This window comes from Phragmites australis, chromosome 2 (genome assembly GCF_958298935.1).
Source record: "Phragmites australis chromosome 2, lpPhrAust1.1, whole genome shotgun sequence".
Taxonomy (NCBI): domain Eukaryota; kingdom Viridiplantae; phylum Streptophyta; class Magnoliopsida; order Poales; family Poaceae; genus Phragmites; species Phragmites australis.
The window spans coordinates 15,099,290-15,110,559 of record NC_084922.1 but is presented as its reverse complement, the minus strand read 5'-3'; the positions used below and the strand labels follow the sequence as shown (position 1 = coordinate 15,110,559).

Sequence of the window (11,270 nt, the reverse complement as noted above, 5' to 3'; positions counted from 1 at the left end):
TTTGCGCGTTGTTTAGTAATTCTGACTAGGGGTAAACTCAAAATCAAAGTGATTTTTAAGGTAATTTTTGTAATTTTCCAGTGTGGGTAGACAGTGTCTGAATATATCAAGCGCGCTACAGGTGGCCGGTCGCTCGGATCATTAGGCGCAATTGCAGAAAATTGACGTGTGAGCAGTACCGTGTTGGACCATGCATGAACTAATTAATAAATGCTCTATCTGCTTTTCCAAGGCTAAACTTGTACTACCACACCCATGCATGCAACTTTATTTCTTGCAAGGTTACTAGCGTACATGTCCTTCTTATTCTCTACCACACCCATGCATGCAAGTCTAGCTGCGTACTAATGTACGCACTCACTAAACACAAGCTCGCGTCCACGTACGCACAAAACAACACAACTGTGCGTGCAAACATAACACACTCATGCGCGCACGCATGTACGTGTACATATATATGTTTCATGCGGTAGCTCGTACACATCTGATCAACTCGTGGCGACCTCGTCGGCACGATCATCGGAGGTGCCCGGGAGGAGCATCTCGATCCCCGTGGACGACGACGGCGCGTTGACGATGCTGCAGTTGAGCCGGACCTCCCCCTGGGCGCCGGTGTTCACCTCGATGCGGCCCATCTTGATCATCGCGGAGATGAACTTCTCCTTCCAGAGCGTCTCGTTGGCGGCGAAGGCGGCGACGTTGGGCGCGGTGGTGGCGTTGCGGATGAGCTGGTCGTCGGAGAAGTGCAGGCCCAGGTTGAGCGGTAGCAGCTTGTAGTAGTTGTTGTCCAGCACTGTGGGCGTGCTCAGGTCGATCTCCGTCGTGTTGGGCGTGAACTGGTTCGTGGTCGGCGGGCACAGCGCCTCCAGCAGGGCCTGGTACGCTGGGCTGATCGTGCCGTTCGCCAGCCGCTCACGGTTCTTGAACAGGAAGGAGTCGCAGTGGGAGCGGCCGATGGTGTGGGAGCCGGAGAGGACCACCATCTCTTCGGCGGTGAGGTTCTTGGCGGCGAAGCCGTCGATGAGGCCCGTCGCCGTGTTGTTCGGCCCGGGGAGGTTTTTCAGCGCGTCGCCCTCCTTGGAGACGTTGCCGTCGCGGCGGCCGGCGGGGACCTGGTAGAAGACGTTGCCCGTGAGATTGACGCTATCGCGGGCGGCGAAGGCCAGGATGTCCGCGCAGGACACCGTGCGCGGGCAGCTCCGCTCGATGGCAGCCTTGGCCGCATCAACGACCTCGAAGCCGCGCAGGCTCGGGTTGTTCGGCGGGGCTTCACGCTCCGTCTTGCCGCCGCCGGGGTTCACGGACAGTAGCACGGAGGCGTCGCAGCCCTGGATCGAGTCAAGCACATATTTTTCATTAACATTGATTAGTATATCTGTGAGAGTCAAGCATGCATGCATCAAGGTATGTGGCATGCATCAATAATGCATGTTTGATTATTGTGTGGATGGTATATCGCTTCAACGCTTATCTGGACTGATAGCAACATTGATCTCAATTGTTCAACTCATCAGATTGTTTACACTACGTCATGGAAGTCTGAGCTAACAAACAGTGGTCCAAACTATAGGTGTTGAATAATGGAATTCCTAGCAACTCTTGCACGTGCTGCATCAATAGGTGGCGCTTGTTTGTTATATATGATTATATGTGCAGAAATCTGCAATCACCACCGACTTAGTCCAATCCAACAATTCAAAATTGTGATGATCTATATTCAATAATACTCATGATGTGTGTGTGTGTATGTTTGAATCCAATAATATGTACGGCATTAATTTACGCCACGTATGATATATCCACAAAGGAAGATATATTCCAAGAGTTCGGATAGAGAGCATATGCTGCCAACTATCCGAAGTGAGCTTTCGTTGTTGTCGAACGGTCCATTATTGAAGCGAAGAAAGGTTGAAAACAGTGACCAAGACATGACTTGGCACGTCTTTGATGAAGCTTAATTAGAGTTTTGTTTCGTTTGTAAAGTTGCATTTTTCTTGATGGAGACAAATAACCCCTGTCGATCTGTTTGCTCTCAGCATATACAAATATATGTTTTTTAGACCATATATAAACATATGTTGTTGATACAACTCTGACGTAATCAGTACCACAATATCTTGAAGAAGATATATATATGGAAATATCTTATGGGAAAATATTTTGAATTTTTTTCTACCATATACACACTAATTTAGATGGTACTACTCATAGATAAAAAGTCAAAGTTTAAACTTTTTCCCTTTCGAAAACAGCAGACATGTGTAAATAATGGACTAGAGGGCGCACATGTTGGATAGTAATTTCCCCGAAACAATTCTCCACTTCACACTGATATTGAAGTTTCGTCAATCTGACTTACATTTAATCCAACTATTTGTTCATATGCATATGACACATATATATGCCCCTTCAAGAGTTTCTAGTATCGGTCACTCATCAGAAAATTAATGCCTGATCCCTTTTTTTATTTTCTAGCTAGAAACTCCGCTTTCACAACTGTTTCATGAATTAATGTGGTGTAATAGTGTTCATATTAGTTACTACCACGGTAAAAAATAGATGCCATACCAAAATGCATGAGTCGAGCTTTTAAAAAAAAAATACACTAATACACATGTGCATTTAGATTTGTCAAATGAAAGTAGGATATTATAATTATCATCAAAAGTACTTCTATATTGTTATGTTTTAACTTCTTACCATTTACTTAGAAATTAAAAAATAATGGTTGAAAGTGTGTTACGAAAACATGTCGATGTTAAACTAATGAGACTGGAGGGGAGACCTCGCTAGAGACCAGAGCTAGAAAATAAAAGGCCTATTTGGAATATTTGGGCATTTCAAAATAATAAAAGAGACCTAGCTTGAGATCAGAGCTAGCAAATAAAAAATAATGGTTGAAAGTGTGTTATGAAAACTAGCTAAATGCATGCTACATCTCATGCCAAGAAAAAGGAATATTTGGGTATTTCGAGGTCAGTAAGGTGCCTTAGAGGATTTTATAATCATATATTAGAAAAAAAAAATACAAGTACAATGAGAGTTTTAATTTCTTCTGAAAGCTTTAGTTATATTATCCTCAATCGTCCTCTTATGTATCCAAAGTTCCAAACTACACTTATTCTCGGGTGTCCTTTTTTTCATGTCAAGGGATATATACTTAATTTCCAAATTTCATTAACCAACTCCATCTCCATGTAGAGATGAAAAGTGAGGCAGCATGTGTACTGTCCTTACGTACCCTGACAAAGCAGTCATGGAAATGGAGGCGGATGAGCCCGGCAGCGATGCCGGAGTTGTTGGCGAACGCGGCGGCGACGGCCTGCCGCACCAGCGCCTCAGCGTTGGGGCAGGAGGTGTTGTAGAACCCCACCTGAAGCTGCGCCCGGGTCGCCGCCGGCAGCAGCAGGCACACGGTGGCGACGAGCACCACCAGGCCAGCGCCCACGCTGCTGCTCGTCGTCATCCTCATAAGGACGGCACGGTTAGGTAGCTACGATTATATCTTGCACCACTCAATTAACTATGAGCAGGCACTTGTGTTAACTCGGTGGCTGTACTAGTATTTATAGAACGGCTCCCAGGGCCGGCCAGGCTAATTGTCAAATGATAGCTACTTAGCTATTACCTCTAATCTTAAATATGAGTTCATTTAGACTGATTCTAAGTTAAATTTTTTTAGCTTAGACTATTAATAGCTAAAAAATTATATAGGTTCCTAACATAGGGTTAATGTTACTATATTCATCATGATAATATTTTTTATAATATATAACTCTTTTTATATAAAATAATATATTTTTATAGATATTATTAGTCAAAGTATCATATTAGAGACCGTATCGATATCTCAATAAATTTATATTTAGGGTTCGAGTAGCTAGCAATCCAAGAAGACGGAACGTATAGCTTCCAACTTATTTTTTATGGAAGAAGTTTGACATGTATATAAATCAAATGCACCACACTTGTGAACCTATATAGTACTAACATACCGTCGAAATAATAGATGATCGAAAACTTCACTGTCGAATCTTAAAGTCCTTGCAGTGTCACCTTAACTACAAAAACGAGTTGGGGTACCTCAATCTATTCTTCTGAATACGGCATAGCTTCCAATACACATTAAGTAGCGGTCCAAATATGTGTTAGCAAAATTATTGACAGAATGATTCGATACAATGATAGATCTGTCATCTGTAGGTACGATTTCACATTGATCAGTTCTGAGATGAGGGGAAAAAATTCAAATATAGATAACATATGACACCGTATTTATTAATATAAATAATATATTAGTATATTTACAAATTTAACATATGTATGTAGCACCTCGCATATCGAAAACCCAAGTTCGGCACACGAGGCACAAAAAAAGCATGTGCCTAGCAATTTTCAGTATATAAGATGTTGAATACGGTACTGTGTAACATAATCGAAACCTTATATACCAAAAACAGTCTGTATAGCCAAATATGATAAATAATATCATATTCAATATCTCAATTGCCGCATGCAGGACTTGCCCGTGGCGCGCGGACGAGCGAAGTTGGCCGTAGTGCGTTGGCTGAGGGCATCCCAGCGACGCCGGCGGGGTCTTGTGTTTGGCAACTGACACAATTGGGCACGCCAGCCTGAGCGACAACCATAGCCCAGTCGGGAGTAGGACGGCGTTCGGCCGGTTTCGTGACTGTGTCGAACACAATTTCCTGAATGACGATATAAGCTCAGCAACAGGAGAACCGACGGGTTCAGAAAAAAATAAAGGTTTTTATTTTAGGAAAAATAAGAAACTATCTAGGTTTAGAATTTCAATGAATTTTTTTAGGATGTTTTGGTGATGCATCTTGTGAACTCATCCATGTAATGAAGACTAAATTTTGTAAGTTGATGAGTTGATAATTTTATTCCTTCTCTACGTATTTCATTTTGTCGTTCCATATTTTGTCGTTCCATGTTGATTTTTTTATCCTTCGATCAAGGTAAAGTTCTAAAAAAACTAGTTGGCTAATTTTTTAAATTCTTACATAATCGTGATATTAGGGTTTATTATATTTTCATCACTATTTATCATAGTTTGTTTGTGAATGTCATAACTCTTAATCCAGAGATTCGATTGACTGAATTTGTTACAATAGTTTTGTAACTTGTCTAGTTTCTGTTGTTAAAATTTAATGGAAATCGGACTATTGGATCTTTCTTTATATCATTTTTAATGATGTGATAGCAGTGTGTACTGAACTAATTACGGTATTAAAATGAATTTTGGTTAGGACGAATTAATATTTGAATTTGGCTTCCGCAATTATTCTAACGATTTATCGGTGCCGGTTCAACAGTAACCGCTATTGAAGACGTATCAGTGCCGGTTAAACTCCCACGCACGAGTAACGACTAAGGAGTTAAGAACTGACACTGATAGTCATTATCAGTGTCGATTTCAGTCACGATATGACACTGATAAATTAATATTAAAACTTGCATAAATGATAACGTATATATGTTAAATTTATAAATACGTTAATATATTATCTATTTTAATAAATATGATACTACATGTTATATATTTTTAGATTTTTGTTAGAAATGAGATGGTGGCGTTGTAACGCAACAAGATAAGAGAGACGACTTGGACTACTGGCTATTCGACGGCACCTTTTGGGTTCCCATTGAGGTTGCTAGGAAAGTCAGGCCCTGTGCTGTAGCATGTAGGACCCTGATACTGAATCAACGGTAGAAGATGGAACTGTCTTGATGATTGAGCTAGGTGCACAAGCGTCGATTAATGCGGATTTTGTTATTTTCAGGTTTCACTTTCGGCAGATTTTATTATTTTTATTTCTCGGATCGATTTTAGGGTTGATTTTTTGAAGCATTGTAGACTAATGACTTTGTACTATTAGTCTCGTTTTTTTGAAAAAATTTATGACCATTTTTATCACCTTTTGTAGCGTAAAAGCACGGGAGCGCGTGGGAATGGAAATGAAAAACAGGGTGGGAGCAACGTCCATCGGTCTTACCGGTGTACGAGCACCAGTTTTATTCACTGATGCACGGCATGCAAGGGCTGGGTCGCTGGGACGGTCTCAGCTAAAATTTAGTGCGAGCATGACGCACGCACAGTACGGACGCACAAACACACGCGCAGTACGGACGTACAAACACACATACACGCGCAGTACGGACGAGTCTGGTGCCGCGTACGGCATACCGTCATCGAGTCAGCTCGTGGCGATCTCATCAAGGGACTCTGTGGATCCCCTGTAGCGCGCCGTGTCGATCATCCCCACCGCCGCCGACGACCGGTTGTTGACGACGCTGCAGTTGAGCCTGATCTCGCCCTGGCTCCCCGTGAGCACCTCGATGTTGCCCATCTTCACCATGGCCGCCGCGAACCGCTCCTTCCACAGCGTCTCGTTGGCGGCGAAGTTGTTGACGAACGCGTTCAGCGTGGCGTTGACACGTACGCAGCTGATTGTCGGAGAAGAAGAGGCCCAGGTTCAGCGGCAGCAGCTTGTAGTAGTTGTTGTCCAGCACCGCCGGGGTGCTCGGGTCGATCGCCGTCGTGATCGGCGTCGACCCGTTCGCGTTCGACGGGCACAGCGCTCGCAGCAGAGTCGCGTACCCCGCGCTCAGACCCGAGTCAACCTGCATCAGTTACATACACACGTCGCATTAGTTACGTGCACGCATTGCACGAGACGTGCACGATGATCCGGAACCTACGATTGGTGTGGATCCGTTGTAGATGCGGTCGAGGAAGGAGCTGCAGAAGGAGCGGCCGACGGTGTGGGCGCCGGAGAGGATGACCATCTCCTCGGCGGTGAGGGACTTGTTGTTGAACCTGTCCACCAGCTGCGCCGCCGTGAACGTGGGCGGGGGCAGGTTGTCGAGCGCGTCCTGGGCGATGGAGACGTTGCCGTCGCGGCGGCCCGAGGGGACCTGGTACGCCACGTTACCCGTGAGGTTGATGCTGTCGCGCGCCGCGAATGCGACGATGTCGGCGCAGGACACCGTGCGCGGGCAGCTCTGCTCCACGGCGGCCTTGGCGGCGTCGATCACCTGGAACCCGCGGAGGCTCGGGTTGTTGGGCGCCGCGTCGCGCTCCGCCGTGTTGTTCGGGGAGGTGAGCAGCACGGACGCGTCACAGCCCTGCAGAACGAAAGTTGCAGAAACGACAAAAAAAAAAGTAAGAAAATTGCAAAAACAACAAAAAAGAGTAAATAAAGCTACTGCTGATCTTTTACCTCCTGTTAATACGTATTTTCTGTTTATTTCTAAGTTGCTTGATTATGTCAATAGATATTTCTGTATGTACAAGTCAATCGTACGACTAAGCTACGACCGTGGTTTGATCGGCTGCCGGCATGTGAACCTCCAAGTCTTTATCGTTGGCTAGTGTGATGGCTCTAGTCGAGGGGGTGGCTCAAGCCCCCTAACTGTGTGGCCTACTGGGATAGGTCTTCGAGCTGGATCAATGGACCCAATACGATGGCAAGGAGCGACACTGTAAAAGGAGGCGAAGCTGCCTTCCCCAAGCTCTGTTTCTCTGGTTCCCAGTCCTTGTTGTTCGTCTTTCTAGTCCATGATTCTAGTTATCACTTTGTATCTCTTTGACTTCTTAAATCCAGTGTTGGAATCGGATTGTTTCCCATGTACTTGTGCTGATTTGGGTGTTGAACCGAGTGGGATCGTAACACTACCCGCCGGTGATGAGGGAGAGGAAGGAGAGAGAAGAAGATGGAGAGAAAAAAGAAGAGCGGGGCTGGAGGAGGAGGGAGGAGATGAGTCCCTAGATTATCTTTGTGCATTAGACCACTGAATATATCATGATTTGCACTCTTGTGTAACCAAAGTTTGCAGAATCTTTTACTGTCGTCTGTATTAATTTCCTGCTTTGATTTCACTTTTTCTTGACATGTCGATCCATATATCTCGACGGCTCGTTACTTTGTTTGACAGTTCATGAATGGGGCCTTTCGCTTTTACTTTAAGCTTTCCAGCTATATACGAGAACGAGATGATGGGTTCAAAGTTAGTTTTATCAGTCTTGTTCAAAAATTTAGTCCATTAATTATCCGCTGATAATTTCTCCTGCTTCGTTAGAACTTTGAATAGTAGTCGTAATAGCGAAGTTCTGTGAAGTGATGTCCACATCTCCGAAAGCAGGGAAACGTACCAAAGAAAATAAAAGGTGAAGAACCAGTTAGGATAAACGCAAGGCGTATGCGATTGTCAACTAACCCAACCTTTATTCCGTGCATACACAGTGCAGAAGCAGGACCAAAACTACTTAAATATATAAAGTTCCTGCTTTTGATTTCGTTTCTGTTGCCGTTAGAAGTCAGAAGTCAAAAACCACAACAAATAGAGTTACAGAGAAGTGATTTTTGATAAGTCAAAAACTTACTTTTAAAGAAAATAAATTGAAACTGAAAAACTCACTTAGAGATGTTTTTTTTATAAGCTATATACTGAGAAGCTAAAAAAATTATTTAGAAGCCAACAACCTAATTATAAAAATAGCTTTTTCGACAAACTAAAAGCATAGCTTTTTAAAAACACCCCAAAAACAAGAGCTAAAACAAACAGACCCTTAGTGTGTAGCCGATGGTTAATCAACTAAATTACTTGCTCTCCACTAGCCATCAAGTGTACTGTCCAATCCATGAAATATTATCTAAATAAGTAAATATAAATATGTCTGTGAGTTCTGTATGATAGATATAGATGAATTTATAAAAAATATCTGTAAGGTCTGACACACCCACACTACTAATCCTATTATAAATATGTCTGCTTATCAACTGTTTCTAGATATTTTATCAATAATAAATTAAAAAATCATCTATATTAGTCCGTCTATTTTCATTGTTATGTGTTAGTGCCACTAGCCATATATGTGATTGATAATCATTATGTAAATAAGAAAAAAAAAGATCAAAATCTAAAAAAGATAACATACAACATCGTATTTGTTAAAATAGATAATATATTGACGTATTTACAAATTTAACATGTGTACTCGACACCTCGTTTACCGAAAACCTTATTTCGGTATGTGACGCACCAAAAAAATGGTCACGATAATTTTCGGCATCTAAGGTACCGAATACATGCACACGGTCAAATTCGGCCCCTCAAGTGCTGAATACACCCGACCGGCGGTGGCAGAAAGTACGGGAATACACACTAGCAGTTGTTGTACACGTGTGTTTATGTTTTCTTACATAATTCTTGATTTTATTTGGAGTATAAAAGTACTTCAAAAATTCTAAACGTTTTTATTAGAAAACTAGAATTCACTATTAACCAATTTTAATTGGTTTGATCTAAAATTATTAAGCCAGTATTTAATTAAATTTTTCTAAATAAGCATATTTTTATAAATTCTAGCAATTTTTAGTGCTCAAATAAATTTCCAAAAACCTAGAAAAAATCATAAATATTCTTCTCATGTAATGTACTAATTTATAAAAATATTTTCAACCCTAGGTTATTTGATGAAAAAGTAAGTTCCTTTGTAACGCTTTATTTATATATATTTTTATCATTTCATGTGATATTATCTTTTTAATTCAATTTGAATAAAAATAAATTCAAACATGTAGTACATTTTATAAATTAGTGCATCACATGAGAAGAATATAAATAATTTTTTCTAGATTTTTGAAATTTATTTGCGGCATTAAATTTTTTTTATAATTTATAAAAGTAGGCTTATTTAGAGAATTTTTGGCTCGAACTTTTTGAATCAAACCAATTAAATAGGTTGTTAGTGAACTCTAGTTTGCTCATAAAAATATTTAGAATTTTTAGACTACTTTTATACTTTAAATAAAATCTAGAATTAAATAAGAAACATAAACACACATGTACAATGACTGTTACTTTTTTTCCGTACTTCCTGCTGCCTGCCGCGTACCTAAGTTGCAGAATATGGTATTGTACACGTATTCGGCACCTTAGTGCCAAAAACTAATAGGTTCACCCTTTTTCAGTGGCTAATGTATCAAAATTGGGTTTTAAAAAATAAGATACTGAATACACGTATTAAATTTATAAATACGTTAATATTATCTATTTTAGTAAATACGATACCAAATGTTATCTATTTTTTTATTTTTGCTAAAAAAAAGGCCAAAGCAGCGGAAAAGAAACGGAACATATCCATGGGAAGAGGCACAAATGCATACCCTGACGAAGCAGTCGTGGAAATGGAGCCGGACGAGGCCGGCGGCGATGCCGGAGTCGTTGGCGAAGGCGTTCGCCACCGCCTGCCGCACCAGCGACTCTGCGTTGGGGCAGCTCGTGTTGTAGAAGCCCACCTGCAGCTGGCCGCGGGCCACAGCCGGAAGCTGGAGGCACAGCAGCGCAGCGGCCGCCATGGCCGCGGCCACCACCGCACGGTCCATTTGCTTGGTTGGAATCGGAGACACGACCATAATGTATATCCCTGGCTAGATCTAGGCTAGCTCTCTGTCTCGGAGCGTGTATTGTATCGTGGGATAGTATAGTAGCTGATGCACATCAGCTGGGACAACACGAGGGTTTATATAGAAGGGATTAGCATCCAGGCACAGTTCTTGAGGAGCGTGATGCTAAATAATATATATATTACTGTGATGCTAGCGGATTACCGTTTCATTATTCTGTTACATAGGTGTATGTGTATCTAGCTTGTCAGGTCGGTTCCCATAGGTTTTAGACCTGACAGGCGAGTTTGGGTGAAAAAATAGCCTTACGGGCCTATCAAGTCGGGGCTAACACGACTTGGATCTAGATCTAGGGATGACTTTATACCAGCGGGTGCCCAACGGGTCTCAAAATCCCCTTGGCCTACTAACCCTCGACCCATCCCCACCTCATATCCTCTTGACCCCCTCGCGTAGTTGCCCTCCTCTCTCTTCGTCGAGGGGAAGAGCACCCCTCCCGTTCGGCCGTTGCCGTTCTTCTCCCTTACCTTAGTCCGCCGGGTGGTCTCGTCCCTCCACCAACATGCGTGAGCTCGTCCCTCACATCCCTTACTCCACCAACGTGTGTGAGCTCATCTGAACCATAGCCTGAGCCTCCAACGGCCACGATCCACTGGAGTAGCAGATGCATGCGGTGGGATCGGTGAGGTCGACAAGTAGATGCGGTCGGCGAGCGGGGGCGATAGCGGATGCGACCAGCGACTGGCGGGCGGGCAGGGGCGACAGCGGATGTGGTCGGGGGATGGGCAGATGTGACCTATGGGATCTGGATGGCCACTGCACGGCCATGACGGT

The 11,270-nt window shown here is 42.9% G+C and overlaps 1 protein-coding gene and 1 pseudogene across 2 annotated transcripts; both read right to left on the bottom strand.

Moving 5' to 3' along the window:
* Positions 1 to 239: 239 nt before the first annotated feature.
* On the bottom strand, positions 240 to 3,554 carry LOC133900759 (peroxidase 1-like). Of its 2 annotated transcripts, XM_062341999.1 has the most exons (3): positions 3,242 to 3,554; positions 1,233 to 1,328; positions 240 to 1,112 (listed from the first exon to the last, which is right to left on the bottom strand). In XM_062341999.1, the coding sequence occupies exons 1-3, from the start codon at positions 3,470 to 3,472 to the stop codon at positions 489 to 491; spliced, it is 951 nt and encodes a 316-aa protein (XP_062197983.1). In that variant the 5' UTR covers positions 3,473 to 3,554; the 3' UTR covers positions 240 to 488. The 2 variants fall into 2 exon arrangements, with proteins under 2 accessions (XP_062197983.1, XP_062197975.1); XM_062341991.1 differs by having other exon boundaries at positions 240 to 1,328; positions 3,242 to 3,553.
* Positions 3,555 to 5,977: 2,423 nt separating this feature from the next.
* On the bottom strand, positions 5,978 to 10,540 carry LOC133900750 (peroxidase 1-like; annotated as a pseudogene).
* Between the last annotated feature and the right edge of the window lie 730 nt (positions 10,541 to 11,270).

What these genes read in the sequence shown, in the direction of transcription:
- LOC133900759 (XM_062341991.1), bottom strand. Translation starts at nt 3,472, where the DNA reads ATGAGGATGACGACGAGCAGCAGCGTGGGCGCTGGCCTGGTGGTGCTC. An exon ending in TCCATGACTGCTTTGTCAGG is followed by an intron (nt 1,329 to 3,241) that starts GTACGTAAGGAC and finishes GACTCGATCCAG; the next exon opens with GGCTGCGACGCCTCCGTGCT.